Source organism: Gopherus flavomarginatus, chromosome 1 (genome assembly GCF_025201925.1).
Source record: "Gopherus flavomarginatus isolate rGopFla2 chromosome 1, rGopFla2.mat.asm, whole genome shotgun sequence".
Classification (NCBI taxonomy): domain Eukaryota; kingdom Metazoa; phylum Chordata; order Testudines; family Testudinidae; genus Gopherus; species Gopherus flavomarginatus.
Genome location: NC_066617.1, coordinates 206,988,181 through 207,006,840, shown reverse-complemented (window position 1 = coordinate 207,006,840; position 18,660 = coordinate 206,988,181). Strand labels below are relative to the sequence as shown.

Genomic DNA, 18,660 nt, shown 5'->3' with positions numbered 1-18,660 from the left:
ACGTGGCACTGTTGTAGATGGTGTTACAAGATATTTACGTGCCAGATGCGCTAAAGATTCATAAGCCTCTTCATGCTTCAACCACTGTTCCAGAGGACATGCTTCCATGCTCATTACATTTTTTTTTTAAAGGGTTAATTAAATTTGTGACTGAACTCCTTAGGGGAGAATTGTATATCTCCTGCTCTGTTTTACCCACATTCTGCCATATTTCATATTATAGCAATTTTGGACAATGACCCAGCACATGCAAAGAAGGTACCAATGTGAGATTTCTAAAGATATACAGCACTCAACCCAAAGTTTAAGAATCTGAAGTGCCTTCCAAAATCTGAAAGGGATGAGCTGTGGAGCATGCTTTCAGAAGTCTTAGAAGAGTAACAATCTGTGGAAACTACAGAACCCAAGCCACCAAAAAAGAAAATCAACCTCCTGCTGATGAAAATGAACATGCATCTGTCCGCACTGCTTTGGATCTTATTGAGCAGAACCTGTCATCAGCATGGATGCCTGTCCTCTGGAATGGTGGTGAAGCTTGAAGGGACATATGAATTTTTAGTGCATCTGGCACATAAATATCTTGCGACGCTGGCTAGAACAGTGCCATGAGAATGCCTGTTCCCCCTTTCAGGTGACACTGTAAACTAGAAGTGGGCAGCATTATCTTCTGCAAATGCAAACAAACTTATTTGAGCGATTGGCTGAACAAGAGTAGGACTGATTGGACTTGTAGGCTCTAAAGTTTTACATGGTTTTATTTTTTAATGCAGCTTTTTTGTACATAATTCTACATTTGTAAGTTCAACTGTCATGATAAAGAGATTGCACTACAGTACTTGTATTAGGTGAACTGAAAAATACTATTTTGTTTTTTACAGTGCAAATATTTGTAATAAAAAATAAAGAGCACCATACGCTATTCTGTGTTGTAATTGAAATCAATATATCTGAAAATGTAGAAAACATCAAAAATATTTAAATAAATGGTATTCTATTACTGTTTAGCAGCACGATTAATCACAATTAATTTTTTTAATCTCTTGCAGCCCTAAAGTTACACTCTTTCTCTTCACACAGCACTGAATGGGTTTATAATAGAAGTAAAACAAGTTTAGTAATAGAAGAACATGGATTATGTGATACTAAATAGAAGGGAGTGAAGGTAGAATAGGTTACAAGCAAATAAAAGTGAAAATGCATCTAAAGCTTAAACAAAAGTTATCTTACTACATTGAGATGTTTTTTTCTCACCCCCAGTCTCCTTTCTAGGTTTTACTGGCCAGTGTGGCCAGGACTCATCACAGAGATCAGATAAGTTGATTCTTCTTTGAGTAGTGTCCCTATGGGTGCTCCAGTGTAGGTGTATCTACATCCTCTACTTCTAAGGGAGATGTGTCTAGGGAGATGCCTGTGAGCCACTCATGTAAGGCGTCTAAGAAAAGGTCCATGTGTCCCCATAGCAAGTCCTGGTCAAGCAGAAAACCATTTCTGGCTCTGTCCGTATCATTGGTATCAATGGCACCGAAGCCATCTAAATCTGGTACCCAGAGCATGCACTGTACTGAACTGACAGGACAAGTCAGATTGCCTATGTGACAGGTTGTCACTCCCGGGGTGCAGTCTGGGAGCTGAGTCTCCCTGCTGGACAGGCCTCTCAGGCTGTTGTCTACAGTTCATCCTTGAGTGGCTTAGGTAAAGCACTTAGGTAACTCAGTTGGGTGTGTGGTGCCGCCTCTTGTCATGGGGTGATAACAGGGCTTTAGGGGGCATTAGGGATGGCCCTACAGCTACTACTAAGGGAAAAATCTCTGACAACTGTGTACGTGGCACGCACAAACAGCATGGAGTGGACATGAGCAACACATCTCAAAGAATAACAGTTATGGAAAGTTAGTAACTATTTTTTCTCAAAGGTATAATGAACCTCTTCCCACAACCCAGACTTCCCACTCCTCAGTGAGATCTCAAACTAGTGCTAAAAGGGTTGACAAAGACCACCATTTGAACCTATGGTCACTTGTTCATTAACTCACCTTTCAATGAAGATGGCACTCCTGATCACCATCACCTCTGCAAGAAGGATAGGGGAGATAGCGGCTCTGATGGTGCACTCCCCTTTCACTGTGTTCTTCCCTGACAGAATCACACTTAGATCACATCTGAAGTTCACTCCCAAGGTGATTTCTGCATTTCACATGAATCAGCTTATTCAGCTTTCAGCCTTTTATCCCAAACCTCATAAGGATCATAGGGAATCCCCCATATGCTCAATGTGAGGAGAGCCTGGGCCTTCTATTTGGACAGAGCAAGAGCTTTTAGAAAATCTCTGAGACTCTTACTCTCCATTGCAGACAAGTCAAAAGTTATAATGATTTCAGCTCAAAGACTCCCTAAGTGGGTCACAGGCTACATTAAACTCTGTTACCACTTGTGTAATGTAACACCCACATCTTCAATGCGCATGCACTCTGAGGCCAGTCTCTTCCTGTCACCTTCTCGAAGGTATCCTATTATCAGAACTCTGCCAAGCAACTACCTGGGCATCTGCACCCAGTTTTACAGAACACTGCCATCCTGGGGGATTTGGCTGCAGATGCCAAATTCAATGCTACAGTACTATCATCCATACTGGACTTAACCAAAATCCTAGCTCCAGTGGTGGGCACTGCTTGGGAGTCACCTACAGTGGAACACCCATAGGGGGACACATCTTGAAGAACCATTGTTAGTGCTCAAGACTCCTTAAGACGAAGGATCAGTACAGAGTCTCTGTTCCTTGTATTTCCAAATGGATTTCTTTGCCTTACAAGTCAGGAAGGCTTCTGGGCATTCAGTCTCCTGTGTCTCTGTGGGGTGCAGGAGTCATGTTCATTCTCTTGCAGTTCAGGCTCAAGATAATCCCTGCTGGTTTAGCTATGTTTACAGCTAATGTAGATTTAAGTAAACCCATTCTTTTGTCTAGGACAGACCTGTTTATCACCTATACCTAGACTAGGCTGCTTTTGTTTTAAACATGTTCTAGTAATGTCATGCACAGGAAATTGATAATTTCACATATATTAACACATGAATTTTACCATGATATTAATGACCATGTTGTTAGCTTTCATATACCCCACAGGGCATATTTTGTACAAATATTGCAGTAGTATGTAGGGTGTGAATACAGGCGTGCCATCGGTTACAAAAGTCTATTAAAAGAAAGCCAGATCCAGGTTGGCTAAAGCCAAGAAGGAGGAAGTATCACTGTCAATCACAAATGGATATGTTTGTAACAAAAACAATCCCAGTACTAAAATAAAAGATAGAATTGAGAATTGCAGAATTTTTTTATGGCTGTGATACTTCCATTTCTGTTACTGAGAATCAACTTTTCAAGTAATGACCAGCTGCCTAAGGCCAAGCTCCAAAGCACCCAATCAAAAGCAGGTAGTAGGTGAACTGTTAGATGTGATTACAAATGGCTTGAGGGTGGGAGCACACAACAAATTACATGGAAAAGAATTTGTTAATACTGGATGCCTGGAACAATGTGCACAGATAAGGAAAACTATGGTTTATCAGCAGCTGATACTGGAAGCAGTAAGAAGAATGGAATTTAGTGTGCTATCCTGGCAAGAGAAGCCAAAAAAAAGCAGATAATATTCACTCGAGTTCTGAAGGAACTCAAATATTAAATTGCAGAACTACTAATTAGTATGTAACCTAGCACCTCAATCAGCTTTTGTACAGGATGAGTGGTGGATAGCTACCATAATGCTGAGTTTTAAAAAAGGCTCCAGAGGTGATCTTGGCAATTACAGGCCCGTGCGCCTAACTTCAGTTCCAGGTAAATTGACTGAAACTACAGTAAAGAACAGAATTATCAGACACATAGATAGCACACTGTTGGAGAAGACTAAACACAGTTTTTGTAAAGGGAAATCATGCCCCACCAATCTATTAGAATTTCTGAGGGGTTCAACTAATGTGAATGATGTTTATTAATAGAAGAAGTACAGGGAATAAACAGGAAGAACTAGAAATGCTAGTGAATAAACACAACTATGATACAGTTGGCATCACAGAGACTTGGTGAGATAATACGTGACTGGGTAGAGAAAGGGGTACAACTTGCTCAGGAAGGAAAGGCAGGGGTAGATGAGGTGTTTTTTAAACTAACATAATTATCCAAAGCACAGGACTTGGTGGTGATGGGAGACTTGAACTACCCAGACATCTGTTGGGAAAATAATACAGCAGGGCACAAATAATCCAACACATTTTTGGCATGCATTGGAGATGATTTTTTTTTATTTCAGAAGGTGGAGATAGTAACTTGGGGAAAAGCTGTTCTAGATTTGATTTTGACAAATCAGGTCGAGCATTTGAAAGTGGAAGACAAGTTAGATGAAAGTGATCATGAAATGATGGAGTTCATGATTCTAAGAAACGGTAGGAGAAAAAAACACAACAAAGACAATGGATTTCAACATGGGCAGTGGGTGGCTCTCCCCTTTGGGGAGGCTAGCCCCAGGCTCCACCCCTTCGGTGGGAGTTAGGTATCTAAATACCTTTTATGATCTGGACTAAAGTACACTGTGATGGAGGGTGAGTGCAAGCAGCCTGATGGAAATACAAAATTTTTTTTGGATACTTATGGGGAATTGTGTGTTGTTGGTAACTCTAACTCAGGCAGCATAGCAAAGCTCATATCCCTTGCATAGGCCTTAAAATATCTCAGGCTTTCCAGATCCAAACCTTATTTGTAAATTCCATATGAAGCTAAATGCATAGTGACAGGTTTCAGAGTAGCAGCCGTGTTAGTCTGTATCCGCAAAAAGAACAAGAATCCTTGTGGCACCTTAGAGGCTAACAAATTTATTTGAGCATAAGCTTTCGTGGGCTACAGCCCACTTCATCAGATACAAAGAATGGAGATACATATAGTACAAAGATATATATATACATATACAGAGAACATGAAAAGGTGGAAGTTGCCATACCAACTCTTAAGATCTCTGTCTTTGTACGGTATGTTCCATTCTATGCATCAGATGAAGTGAGCTGTAGTCCAGAAAGCTTATGCCCAAATAAATTTGTTAGTCTCTAAGGTGTCACAAGTACTCCTGTTCTTTTTAAAGGCACACTGTTGAGAAAACCAGCACAAAAATGGACAGTGACTTGAACATGTTTGCAAGGCAAAATGACATGGGTAGTTAGAAACCCTTTCGGCTCTTGGCTGGGAACCCAGCCCAGGGAAGTGCTTGGCCCATCTTGAGTTCTGGGAACCTTCAAGCGAGAAGCAGCCTGGGAGCAACGATGGGCAGGTCAGAAAAAGACCCAGCGGCGGAGGCTCGGCACCAGCGTCTCCTGCCCTGGTTCCGGGGAGGGGGCTTGGTCCCGCGGGTGGGAGCGCTCAGGGGACCCACAACGAGGAGCCTGGTTTAACACGGGGCGAGGGGAGGTGCCGTTGTCGCTCGCTCCGTCACAGGGGCGCAGGGGGCAGCAGAGCCCTCGGGGAGGAGACGCGCGTTGCCCCGGCCCGGGTCGCCACCGCTCGCTCTTCCCCGCGCGGGGGAGCCCGGCCGGTCCGCGCTGCACTAGCGGGCGCTGCCCTCCCCTCCCAGCAGAGCCTCCCGAGACCAGCAGGCACCGCCGGCCCAGGCCCGCCATCACCAGCCCACTCTGGGCCCGGTGCAGCGCAGCAGCTGCCGGCAGCTTCCCTAGGCCAGCGCCGGGCGGCCCATGCGCATCTTCCCAGGCCCCGCCCCTTCGCCAACGTGCACACGCACTGTCAACGTCTCGTCACGGCCTTGCTCCATACATCCCCCTCCGCGGCCGGATCTCGCTCTCCCCCACCCCCAGCGGCGATCTCCGCCTCCCCCCACTAGATACAGCACCGGCAGGCCGCGGGCTGCTTTTTACCCCAGCAGGGTTCAGAGACGAATACAAACACTCCCCTCGCCGCCGCCCCGAGTCTTCCCGGCTAGGGACTATTTTTTCACCCACCCCCGGCGGAGACGGCAGTCAGGGCACTGCGACGGCTCGCTCCGCGGCAATGGCGGCCAGGCCGAGGCTGAGCTAGAGCGAGGCGGGGGGAGATTCGCTCGCGGTGGGGGAGGCGCTGATAGGACTATGCCGAGCAGGGCCCTGCCCGCGCCAAACGCTGCCTGAGCCCGTGTCCTGCCTGGACAGTAGCAGTGGGGCCGCCCCCGACATGGCCGAGCCCTCGGTCCCTTCCTCCGGCGGCGGCTCCCTGCCGCTCATTGAATCAGGTAACAGCGGAGCGCGTGAGGGAGCCGGCCGGGCGCCGCCGGTTCCTGCTGCTCCCCGCCGCCGCCATCTTCCCGGTCCTGATTATGAATTACATTCGCTGAGGGGCTCCCCCGGCCCCGCGTTCATCGCTCTCCCCCGTCTCTCTTGCAGAGCTCTACTTCCTCGTCGCCCGCTTCCTGACCACCGGGCCCTGCCACAGAGCGGCGGAGGTGAGTAGAGCCCGGTAGCGCCGCGCGCACCCGCCGCCAAGGGCTCCGCTGCCTGGCCCCGAGCCTTGTGCAGCTGCGGCGGCCGCTGAAGAGACGGCGAGGTTTGGTTCCCCCTCCCTAACTCGTGTGCATCTGTTTCTTCCTTCCCCTGCAGGTGCTGGTGCAGGAGCTGGAGCAGCACCAGGTCTGTGTGTGAAACTCTCTCTGCTGCCTTTCCCCCCTCCTATCCTCTTACCTTTTTCCTCTAAGTCATTCATCTTAAAAAAACAACACAACGACAAAAAACAAAACCCCGCATTGTTTTGAATTTGATCTCCCCACCCTTCCCCTTTTAATCACTCATTTTTGTTTCTTTTTCAATTTAGTTGCTTCCTAAAAGGTTGGATTGGGAAGGAAATGAGCATTATAGAAGTTATGAAGATTTGGTGAGATTTAAAAAAACAACGTTGAATTAGAATAATAATGTTAATATTAGACCCTCCATTTAATAAAATAACAGCTGTTATATTTAATTATTTTTGTATTTCACCCTAGGTCTGGGAGGAGATAGAAGGCTGATTTTTAGAAGGGGTGTTTGACTACTTTACCTTCAACTAACAAACAAAAACATAAGGGCTTAGGGGTGTTTTTAATTGGAGGATATTGTTATGTAGAATAGGCGGGGCTTGGGGTTGTGTCATTTGCCCTTGTGCCTGCCTACCTATGGGGTAGAGCCAATCTGTTGAGAGGTTTCATTTCTGTGTTTCACTAGGAGACTTGTTAAGCAGCTTTTGATTGGATGGTATTTATTTTTAATTTGGTTTCCTACATCTGCTGCTTTCAACAGATTAGGAAACAAAATCACTGGTACAGAAATTGCGGGTGGGGATTTGTAATGGTGTCTTTCAGATTTACTGGCCATAGTGTGTTCTTTTTAATCAAAATGTTCCGAAAGATGCCCTTTGGCTCACTGCTGCACAACTTGTGCCAAATTAATTGCACTAAATGTATTTACAACAATTTCAGAGTAGAGATGTAACTGTTCCCGGTGTTCTATCTTACTGTTTCTGAAATACTGTATGATGATGTGTGGCTATGTGGATACAAAAACTAAAGGGAGGACAGCATCAATAGGAAGTCTATAGTTCACTTTATTTATATTACTTTTAAAAAATGCTTGGAATAGTTAGTTCCAAGTAATAAACCAGCCTCTGAATTCCTCTGCTAATCTTTGGAGTTTTACAATCTAATTCTGTTTTTTCCATACTTTGACAAAGTAAAGTGGTATGAGACTGAAGGTACGGGGAAAGAGTGAAATTGACTACACACACTTAAAAAAATGTGAAAAATGTAGTTATAGGTTAAAAACAAAAAGGTAGCCACAAATGTAATTTTGAATTTGACAGTTCCGTTATTTGAGCAAATGTATGTAGTACCGCTTTAAATCAGTACACTGAAGGACTAATCCTGCTCACTTTATATGCATGAAGTCAATAGGATTACTTTCCAAGATCTAGCCTAAATTTTAGGTAAGCACAGAAGGTTTTCTTGTGAAGGATGTTACGTAGACCCCGATTCTTCTGCAGTTGTGGTGCTGGCATGTTCCTGTGCTGAGTCTCATTGACTTTGAGGCTTCATGTATCTGTCTGTGCATGTGACTTCCTAGGATTGGAGCCTTTGTGTGTGTCTCCCTCCTCCCCTACAACAACAAAAAAGTCCGTATCTGTACTGTTAATGGTTTAGGTTATCAAAATTTCTGCTTTTTAACATTTTTTTTACTTTGCCATTTATGCTGTTTAGATACTTTTAATTGTCTAAGTGTAAAAATAGGCTAATCAGTTTCATTCTTTTAGGTTTGGGTTTCAGGGACAGCTGGCAAACCTGCAATGTTGAGCATTTGGGTGTATTCCATCTCAGACCAAGTGCTCATTACAGAATCTGAGCCTGAGCTTAAATAACTGCTGTCAAAAGTCAAAACCAACCATTTAAAAAAAAATCTTTTAGTAGGCTTTTAAGAACTTTCTTTAACAAGACTTATATTGGGTATAAATTACACAAAGGTAGTATCTCTTTTTATAAACTGTATTTCATAAATATACTTGAAGGGGAAAATTTAAGCTTTCTACTTTGAAGCATCTTGGTCAGTACTCCTGTATCTCTTTAGAGGATATGGCAAACATTCTTCAATAAATGATGAAAAGATTTAAGTATACTTATTGATCTACCAAATATTGTTTAGCAATCAGTCTTAGTAACAATTACTGTATTATACGTTCAGATATGTTTCAGTGTGTAATAACACTGACTCTTTCACTAAATTCATATCTCAAGTTTTCAGATACTGAAAGTAATGCATAACTTTATTTCAGTGTATGATTAATCACATTTTCTCTTCAGGCCAAAACCAGTATAAATGTTATGGGTTTAGAATTTTAAAATGACACTACTTACAGTACTGGATTTTTTAAGCTCATTTAATGTCACTGACTGTCACTAATAATAGTAAAAATCCCATCTAGTTGTCCTGTTTAAATTCTGCTTAATACTTTGTCAGTTAAGTCACCTTAACATTAAGTGAGTTCCATTTTCAGATTCTTAGTGCTGCAGTATTTGGGTTTTAAACACTGCTGGAAGTTTCTTAAAATTTCAATGTAAATAATCATTTTTATTTTTAAATTACAGAAAATTTTCTATTTGTCCATACATATAGATATAGATTGAAAACTTAACTTTTAGGCAGGGATGGGCAACCTTTGGCACGTGGCCCACCAGGGTAAGAACCCTGGCAGGCTGGGCTGGTTTGTTTACCTGCTGCGTCTGCAGGTTCGGCTGATTGCGGCTCCCACTGGCTGCAGTTTGCCACTCCAGGGCAGTGGAGGCTGTGGGAAGCAGCACAGGCCAAGGGATGTGCTGGCCGCCGTCCCCCGGCTCCACTATTGGCCTGGAGTGGTGAACCACGACCAGTGGGAGCTGCGATTGGCTGAACCTGCGGAGGCGGCAGGTAAACAAACCGGCCTGGCCTGCCAGGAGGCTTATCCTGGCGGGCCGCGTGCCAGAAGTTGCTGATCCCTGCTTTAAGGTAATTTTGGTGTAATTTAAGTTGTTTGGCCTTTTTAAATATACAGAAGTCAAGGCACTGGTTTTGGTTCTCACAACTATAACTCATCTCCCATGTATGTATGAAACGTATGCAGATTAAGACAAGTATTTGCCAAACGAGTGTACAGCAGTAGTGTGTGGGGGTCTGATTTTTACTTTTATGGGGCAGCTGCGCCTCAAGTTAAGGTTGACTTATTGAGATTCTGATATTTTTGTCTTATGGGAACACTAATTCATACTTATAAACAAAAATTTGGCCAATTTGTGGAGTCTGTGGAAACCCTAACTTTAAATATGTGACTCTTACTCAAGTAGTTTGTCAGTCATGAAGTTGTATATATGTTTTTTGCAGTGAACTTTGAAAAAATGAAAATATGAGAAATGTGCATATTTTGGTTGCAAGATGCTGTGCTTGTGTATACTTGGATTCTAAATTAAGTATATCTGAAAATCCTTTGTGATTGGGTAAAGGACGTGATCTTATTCCCCTAAGATGTCAGTGGAAGCTTTGGAAGGTTTGCCATTGAATTCAGTGAGAGTAGGATTGTTTGCTGCATTTCATAGTTTCCTTGAAGAATCCAGTGCTCTTTCCAGAGGAGCTAGGTAGATGACTTAAGCCTTAAGTGATGTCAGTGGACTACAATTTTCTAGTTTATACAACTCTTAGTCAGTGTTGCCAATTATATTAATTTGTCTCTTGCGTTTGACCGTAACATAATTTTTTCGGTCATACAGTAGACAAAAAACGAGTCAAGGAGCCTTAGTATTTTTTGTGGAGTGTTGGTTGAATCAGACAAAAAAAAGTGAGCATGAGACATGATTATATCATGTAGAATTGAAACACTGAAATTTGTGTGCACCTGGAGCAAAGTGGTGATGTTCCTTGTGCTAAAGCTTTACTCTTAACTGTGGTAAAACATTTTTTGTGGAAAATGCTGAATATGAGAGGGTGCTCCCGTCTGAGCCATTTGTGTGAAGTCCTGTATTTTCCATAGTAAGATGAGGATGTATAGTGGGTCTCTCTACAACAGCTTTCCCATTCCTGGGAATTTTTAAATTATAAAAGTTTTAAAATTCACTACTGTAAAGATCAGAGTTTATATAGCTAATTCTGCTCTATGAATTATATAATATAAATATTTAGGCGCTTCTAAATATTAATGTAAATACTGACATACATAGAATCATCTAGTCTAGATATGCCATGTATTTGTTTTAAACTTAAATTCTTATCAGGTCTTATCCAACAAACATGTGGCTCCAGATCATTTGTTGCAAATTTGCAAGCGTATTGGCCCTATACTGGATAAAGAGATTCCACCCAGCATTTCAAGAGTGAATTCCTTACTTGGTGCAGGGAGGCAGTCATTGCTACGTACAGCAAAAGGTATTGTTTTATTTTTAATTACTTAAATTTTTGCAATACACTTGGGGGGCGGGAAGCCTCTCCAGTGGTCTGAGTGCTAGTACTGTGTATTAAAATCAAACAAAAGTAAACCCTGCAAATTTTCCAAGACTAGGAGGGGAAACTGAAACAACCCTGGCTGCCAATATTAGCTATCGGCACACAAATAATCTGCAGTCAGCTCACTCCTGCTGCTCTGAAGATCAACAGATTTCAGCTATTTTGGACTAAGAATGGGGACAATGAATTGCAAAATTCAGACCCCTGATAGAGAGTACTCTCTTAGCAGCTCCCTTTGTTTAATTTAGACTAAGAATGTTCTTGTTTGAGCACCTCCTCTGACCACAGTCATAGGGAATATCTTTGAGAAAGGGATGGGCTTGAATAGAAAGGGCCCAAGTCCGCTAGGGTTTTACAGGTCAAAGACAACAGACAGACTTCACCCATAATCCAATAGAGAGAGAATGCAGATACCTCTCACCTTGTCCACCTAGTACTTTCCAAATACGTTGCCCAGTGCTTGAATAGGGGCACAGCTGAGGGCTAACTTGCTGATGTTCAATCCAGATAAAGTGGAAGTGATGTTAGTAGAATATGGGGAAGCAACTGGAAGATAAGTCAGTGATATGTATGAGTGCCTTTACTCTGGGTATGTACCTGCTGTTTGTTATGAGTGTTTTGAATACTGTTCGATTCCCAGCTGCTATCAATGACCAGGACAGCTTTTTTTATTTGCACTTGACCAGGAGTTGACAGTTTCTTTGACCCACACTTTGCTAATTTGATCCATGCTTTTGTTGTTGCAACAATTTAATCTTGAGGTGTGCTATGCATGGAGGTATGTGTGAAACTTCACTTAAGACAGCCTCTTCAGTTTCAGAGCAGATTAAGGTATAGTTCCATCTCAAAAAATGTGAAAATAAACACTTGGTGATTATTGCTAGATTGTGAATGTCAGGTGATGAATGTTTAATTTTTGAGCAATGGTTGCACAATTGTTTCTTTCAGAGAAACTGGCAATTTACTTTTCTTACAGAAAGTCATGACAGTCTCTCTTTCAAAGAGGAGGGGCATGTATCTGCCGTCCAGTGGAGGTAGCCAGAACTAATCAAGCTGTCTATGACTGAACAGATCCATTGATTGAAAATTTGTGGGTGTTATGGAAGAGGCAAAGAAACCATCTTCTCAGTCATGACAAGATGTTTTAAAAAACACTACCTTTTGCTACCTATCAGATTGGCGCGAGACTACTGTCACCAGTGCTCTATCTGTCTTTAATCCCACTTCAGTTGTTGATGGGTCATTGGTAAACATGGTGACCTGTGAGAACAAAGTGGGGGAAGAGAATGCCTAAAAGCCACTTAAGCAATAGTTGAGGACAAAATATTATAAAACCCAACCCAAACCCTTCTTAGAGTAGTTTTTAATTGGAGTAATATTCTCCCTTGGAGCCTTTTGGAAATGCCCTGGTTTCTTGTGCCTTTGTATACCATCAAGAGGTTCCTAACTTCAGCTGAGGTCCATTCTAATCTCAGTTTGTGGAGATACCTCTTTGAGTATCTGCATCAGATCATGATGGGGCTTTGCAGTGTATCAAGGCACTCTGTACACAAATGCCAGTCCCTTTTTGACTCTGCTTGTGGGTCTCGAGGGATAATGTGGTAGTGATCCATTTTTTGGAGTAGGAGAGCTCCTGCACTTTGTGTTTGATAGAAATGGCTCGCTATATATAACACCACCAATTGTGCCAAAACCAGTCCAGCAGTGTCTTCCCATTCACATTTTAGTAATACATGTGAAGTCAGGGGCCTCATTTCTGATCGTGGATAGTTGACAGTAATGCTAGGCTGATGATTAAGTAATCCGTAAGACCTTCAGGTTTTTCTAGTGTATTTGTATGTGAGAGAAATTCTGTGGGGGTTGTATTATTTTTTTTTAACTGAAAAAACATTTTATGGTGTGGAACTATTTTAGTGGATGCCACTGCGTTTCCCAGTTACCTCTCTTCTGCACGTCACTAGCTCCACAGTCAATGAGGCAGTGACTTTGCATTTGTTGTGAATCAGACTTGCTGCCATTTCAGCACTCGACCTGTTAAAATTAATAACTTTTAATATTGGGGAAAGTCTCCTCTCTTCCTGTAGTCAAACAGCTGACCCCTTGGCACAAATTTAAAAACAATTAAATAAAAGCCACCTTTGGACAGAAAACAGTCCTATACAATTTCAGCCTCAAAGGTGACAATGTTGGAAAGCAACTTACATATAACATGTAAAAAAGTGTTTCTTATGGTGATATTGGATGGACAGAGTGCAGTTCTTTGAGGAGGAACTTCTTGTTTTAAATAAATCTTTAAGTGCTTTCATTTTTTTTGAAAAAGGGACCCATAATGCTTTTTAAGAATAGCCTAGACATATGTGATCTTATTTTTATTATCTGTAAACTGCCATGAAGACTGATGTTGCTAAAAATCTATTTTGCAAAAAACTTTATATGTTGACTTCGAATAGCCAGAGTTATTTTGTTGCTTTATCACAACATCAATAATGCAAATAATAGCTCAATTAGTAAATCATTTACTGTATAAATGTAGCATCTGTATTTTGTGAAGAAAAGAGTATGTTGGTACTTCACAAATAAAGTCCTCTGAGCCTTTGGAGCAAGTGACTGTGTGTGTCACTATCAGACCTCCCTTGCCAGGACAGTATTGTAACCTGTCTTAAAAAAAGGCTTTCAGACTGTTGTTGGAAAGTTTTGGGTTGAGAGGTTCTGAGCTCCTTCAGCTCTTATTAAATTTAATAATGCGGTACAAGGCCCTTTGGCAGGCTTATTCATTACTGTTTTTGCTAAACTTTCTAATGAATTTCAGAACAGTAGCATTTATTTCACTTTCTGAATTGTGCTCTTATGGGTAACTTCCTATGCAACTAACATTGATGTCAAAGATTGCAGGAACACTGTTTGGAAGGGCTCTGCTTTAGCTGCTCTTCGTAGAGGAAGACCTCCTGAAATTCCTGTAAACTATGGTCCTTCACCAAACCTTGGTACGTAGATGATAAAATCAGTTCTAACTTCAGTGTGATACATATTTCTTGACACTTGTATTCTCTGTGCTTCTCTTCATATAAATAGTAATGGAAATTGCATTTAAGAACCAGCTCTAAAAGTTTACCTGTAGAATTTCATTTTACTTCAGTGGGGCTCTGCATGAGCGTAGGGGTCCACCCATATAGAATTCATTGCAGGAGTAAGGTGTTAGATTCTAAAAGAAAGTCTTTCTGCTTTAAAAAACCCAGTGTACTAATAAGCAAATAGAGATACTTATGGTATCTGCAAGTCAAGGGAGTGTTTGGTAAAAAGGACTCTATTATTTATGAAAGTACATGGCAAAATGTGAGGTAGAAGATGCTGTCTTTGTGTTTAAAAAAAAAAAAAAAAAGAAAAAAAACAAAAAAACCTCTACTTTATTTAAGGTGAGAATAAATTAAAAAGCTGCCCCACTTCTTTGTAACATAAACCCACAAACTCAGAATAAACTTTGGAGTTCTGTACACAAGCTAGAGTGTCACTTTACTAAATCCAGTAAACTATTGGTTATGGAAGCAAGACAGAGTGGCTATCTACAGGAGACCTGTTTTTTAAATCATCATCTGAGCCCTCAGGAAATAAGTTTTAAACGTGACTTTTCACAGGACGACTTTTTTTTTTGTGCTTGCATTCTTTAATCTATTTGTATTTCTGTTTTAGTGGAAGTAAATCGTGCAAAACAATTAACTGGGTGTGCAACATACAGAACATCATTTCCAGGAAGTATGTATCAGCACATAAGGATGCATAGGCGGATTCTTGGCCATCTCTCTGCAGTCTACTGTGTTGCATTTGATAGGACTGGACACAGAATATTTACTGTGAGTTGATGCTGTGAATGCTGGGTCTTCTAGAACTATTTCTAATTGGATATTGGAAAGTGGCTTTTAAATGCTCAGTATTTATGCCTGAAATATTCAGACCTCAAAATTTAAAGTTTAGAAATAAAGCTAATTAGCTCCTGCACTTCATTTGGGTGAACTGTTGGGCATGTGTATGGAGGGGAGCATTTTTGAACTCTTAGCCGTTATTGCTTATTAGGTACTAATATCTACATACATGCTTTTTTCTCTGATACATTTCTGTGTTTTGGGTGTTGCATGTTTGTGAATAGTGGAGGAGGTGGCTGGTTTTATGGTATAGAGCTTTTGTTTAACTGCCATTATATTGTGAATTTGGTAATGGAGAGAAAATTAACAAAAAGACAGATTAGTTTGATGTCATTTCAAATGTCTTCTGCTTGTGTTTGATGTAAAAAACTGCTGTTATCTATCTGGATGAAACTAGGTACTGTGAACTTCAGAGTAAGCCAAAATAACAAGGGATCACTTTTGTTTTATCAGACAGGCTGAAACGAACTTTTTTCCACCTAGGGCTAGATTAACAGAAGGATTTAATCAGCTAAAAGAGAAGTTAGATGCCTAAATGTTGAATTTAGGCACCACTGAGATCCTCAAAACCTCTGCTCAGCTGGTGTCTAAAATTCTCCAGTGTCTCTGAGTTCCCACCAGCAGTGTCCCCTAAATGCCTACGTTTCTGCCAATGAGTATGCACACACTCCAGGTGCCTCTCTCATGTCTAAGCCCCAGCAGGGTCTTCAGGCTGGGTGTTGCCGCACTTGTGAGGCTTGATCCAGTTGTTGTTCTCGGAGCATGCCAGAGTACTCTGTTGATGCTGAGAGGGAATGATGGCGTGGGGGGAAAGGGAGGCAGCCTCTCTTATCTTTATTCCAGTGGCTAGAGCACTCCCTTGCATGTGGGAGTTCCTTGCTTGTTTCTCTCTTATACCTGATGTGGCAAAGAAATTTGAACTTGGATTTCCTACCTCTCAGGTGAGTGCCATAGTTCTCGGATTATACATCAGACCCTCCCTAGAATGCGTGTCTTTATAGTGTGAATACGGTTATAGCGGGGGACCACACATGGTTCTCAAATTTAATTACCTTCATTGGAATCCATGGTAACGCGGTCCCCATGTTAACGCAGGACCGCACGTGGATCTAAAACCCCGTGTTCTAGCGGCAGTCTGATGTACTCATTTTTCTCTGTTTGGCTCAGTGAATATTTAATTGTTTAGGCAGAGTGGAATAGCCTCAACAGAAGAGATTGAGACCCACACCGAAATATTCTATAGTCCAGTGGCTAGGGCTCTCACCTGAGAGGTGGGAAATCCAAGTTCAAGTCCCTACTCCACTTTAGGCAGAGAGGGAAATTGTGTCTTCCACAGCCGAGGTGAGTGCTCTAACCACTGGGCTAAAAGTTGGAGGCTGCTTCCTCCTTCCTCCCCCTTTCCCATGGTTGTTTCTTGAAAAAAACACCTAAGCTTGGGGTGTTTTTCTTAACACATTATCAAGAATCCCAAGCAGAGATAGATGCCTAATTCGATGAAAAGGATGGAGTTTAGTTCACATCCTTCTTGGTATTTCCTATTGGCTAATTTAAGATGTTCTCCACCATGTGCTGGTTTTTGTGGATTCCATTCTTAAGTGCTTAATTCTCCACTTGTTTTATATAAACAGACTGAGTATCTAATTCAGGGCTGTGGATTCCAAAGGATGACAAAGTGCCTACATCTTTTAGTGACTTGAGCCACTATGCAATATGACTAAATTTTAGATTCCATAAACACCAATAGCATAAGCTGGGTTTAATAGAAAATCTTAATTTTCCAGACTCAGAATGGATTTCATCATCTTTAAAGACAAAACTGAAGCAGGTAGTATCTTGAGTATGTATAAACTTGAACTTATGCCAGGTTCTGTAACACTTTTTTCTTAGGGTTCAGATGATTGCTTGGTGAAAATTTGGTCAACTCACAATGGCCGGTTGCTCGCCACACTACGAGGTCATTCAGCCGAGATTTCTGATATGGCTGTGAATTATGAAAACACTATGATTGCAGCTGGAAGCTGTGATAAAATGATCAGGGTATGGTGTCTGAGAACTTGTGCACCAGTTGCTGTGCTCCAGGGACACACGGGATCCATTACATCTTTACAGGTATATTTCTAATTAATGGGCATGTCTGTCCTTCGTCTTATAGCTTTGTGTTATCAACATCTAATAGCACACAAGCATTAAAACATACTAATACCATAATGATGTTTAGTTTTTTATGCCTCTAAATTCATTGTAAAAAACATTGACAGTTTTAGTGTAAAACAGAAGATAACGTGTTTTGTTTGATCTTCTGGTTTTATTTCGCTGTTAGTAAGAATTGTAGTATTGGATAAATATCTGGTATCTTATTTTGACAAATGTATATAAGTGAAAAGTGTTGACCAAATAGAAGCAAACAGCAATATGGTAAAAAACAACATTCAGGAGTCAAATTTATTTTGCTGTTCTTTCCTCAGCCTAATTGATACACCCTACACTTCTAACTAGCTAGAATTTTGGCTGATAGTAGTGTTTTTTTTAAAAAAACAAACTCATGCAGTGCTTAAATATTGTGAAGGTCTTGACTTGAGGAAAGTACATATAAATATTTTCGTAAGTGTTCCAGCAAATTGAAGTGCAAGACATGTTAAAAATCAAAGCAAGAAGTTTAGACATTAAACACTTAACTTTTAGCAAGTCCAGGGGTTGTTAAGAGAGGAAGCCAGTCGCGACCCCATGTAGCTCTCAAATCACAGAATTCCATTTATAAAAAAAGCAAACTCGAAGGCTCTAGGCTGACTAAACCTATAAACAAAATCTGAAATAAATTGGACAAAAAATATAGGCCTGATCTATCATCAAAACTTAGCCCAACAAAGCTAGGGCATTCAGGGGTGTGGAAAAATCTACACCTGAGCACCATAGCTGTGCCAAACTAATCCCTGGGGTAGACATAGCTAGGTCAACCAAAAAAGTTCTTACATTGACCTAGCTAATGCTGCTTTGGAAGTTGGAGTTATTACAGTGACAGGAAAAACCCATTCCATAACTATAGTCTGTGTCTATGCTACAGGGTTAGATTGGCATAGTATTACCAGATTTGCCCGTTACTTTGGGGTATGCTCATTTATTAGGGTTCCTCTTCTTGGGACAGGGGGGTTTCTGTAATTCTGTCAATGTTCTGCTTTTGTCACTTATGTTCTCATACGGAGCTCTACTTCTCCCTTCTGCAAGTTCCCTCCCAATGGAGCTATCCTGCAGGACCGACGTTCCCCAGGGCTGGGTTGTTCCAGCCCTAGAATCAGATGAACGAACACACCCTCAGACACGCTCTTTTAATGTTTGTGTATGTCTACACTATGGGATTATTCAGTTTTTTTACAAAAACCAATTTTTGGAAAAAGATTGTGTAAAGTTGAGTGCACGCAGCCACACTAAGCACATTAATTCGGCGGTGTGCGTCCATGTACCGAGGCTAGCATTGATTTCCAGAGTGTTGCACTGTGGGTAGCTATCCCATAGTTCCCGCAGTCACCCCTCCCCCATTGGAATTCTGGGTTGAGATCCCAATGCATGATGGGCAGAAACAGTGTCACGGGTGATTCTGTGTAAATGTCATCAGTCAATCCTCCCTCTGTGAAAGCAACATCAGACAATCATTTCGCGCCCTTTTCCCTGGATTGCCCAGGCAGACGCCATAGCACGGCAACCATGGAGCCCGTTCAGCCTTTTTTCACAGTCCCAT

The 18,660-nt window shown here is 41.6% G+C and overlaps 1 protein-coding gene across 4 annotated transcripts in view; it reads left to right on the top strand.

Annotated features, from left to right (window-relative positions):
• The first annotated feature begins 6,069 nt into the window (after positions 1-6,069).
• The window catches only part of BRWD1 (bromodomain and WD repeat domain containing 1), a 126,155-nt gene continuing 113,564 nt past the window's right edge, over positions 6,070-18,660 (top strand). For 2 of the 4 annotated variants that reach the window (XM_050916259.1, XM_050916248.1), the window contains exons 1-8: positions 6,075-6,257; positions 6,409-6,467; positions 6,622-6,651; positions 6,833-6,892; positions 10,782-10,932; positions 13,896-13,994; positions 14,698-14,858; positions 16,815-17,036. In XM_050916259.1, coding sequence (XP_050772216.1) covers positions 6,200-6,257; positions 6,409-6,467; positions 6,622-6,651; positions 6,833-6,892; positions 10,782-10,932; positions 13,896-13,994; positions 14,698-14,858; positions 16,815-17,036 — 840 coding nt within the window. In that variant the 5' untranslated portion in view covers positions 6,075-6,199. Of the gene's footprint in view, positions 6,258-6,408; positions 6,468-6,621; positions 6,652-6,832; positions 6,893-10,781; positions 10,933-13,895; positions 13,995-14,697; positions 14,859-16,814; positions 17,037-18,660 lie in introns of all 4 variants that reach the window. The other 2 variants (XM_050916281.1, XR_007768333.1) reach the window with 2 other exon arrangements.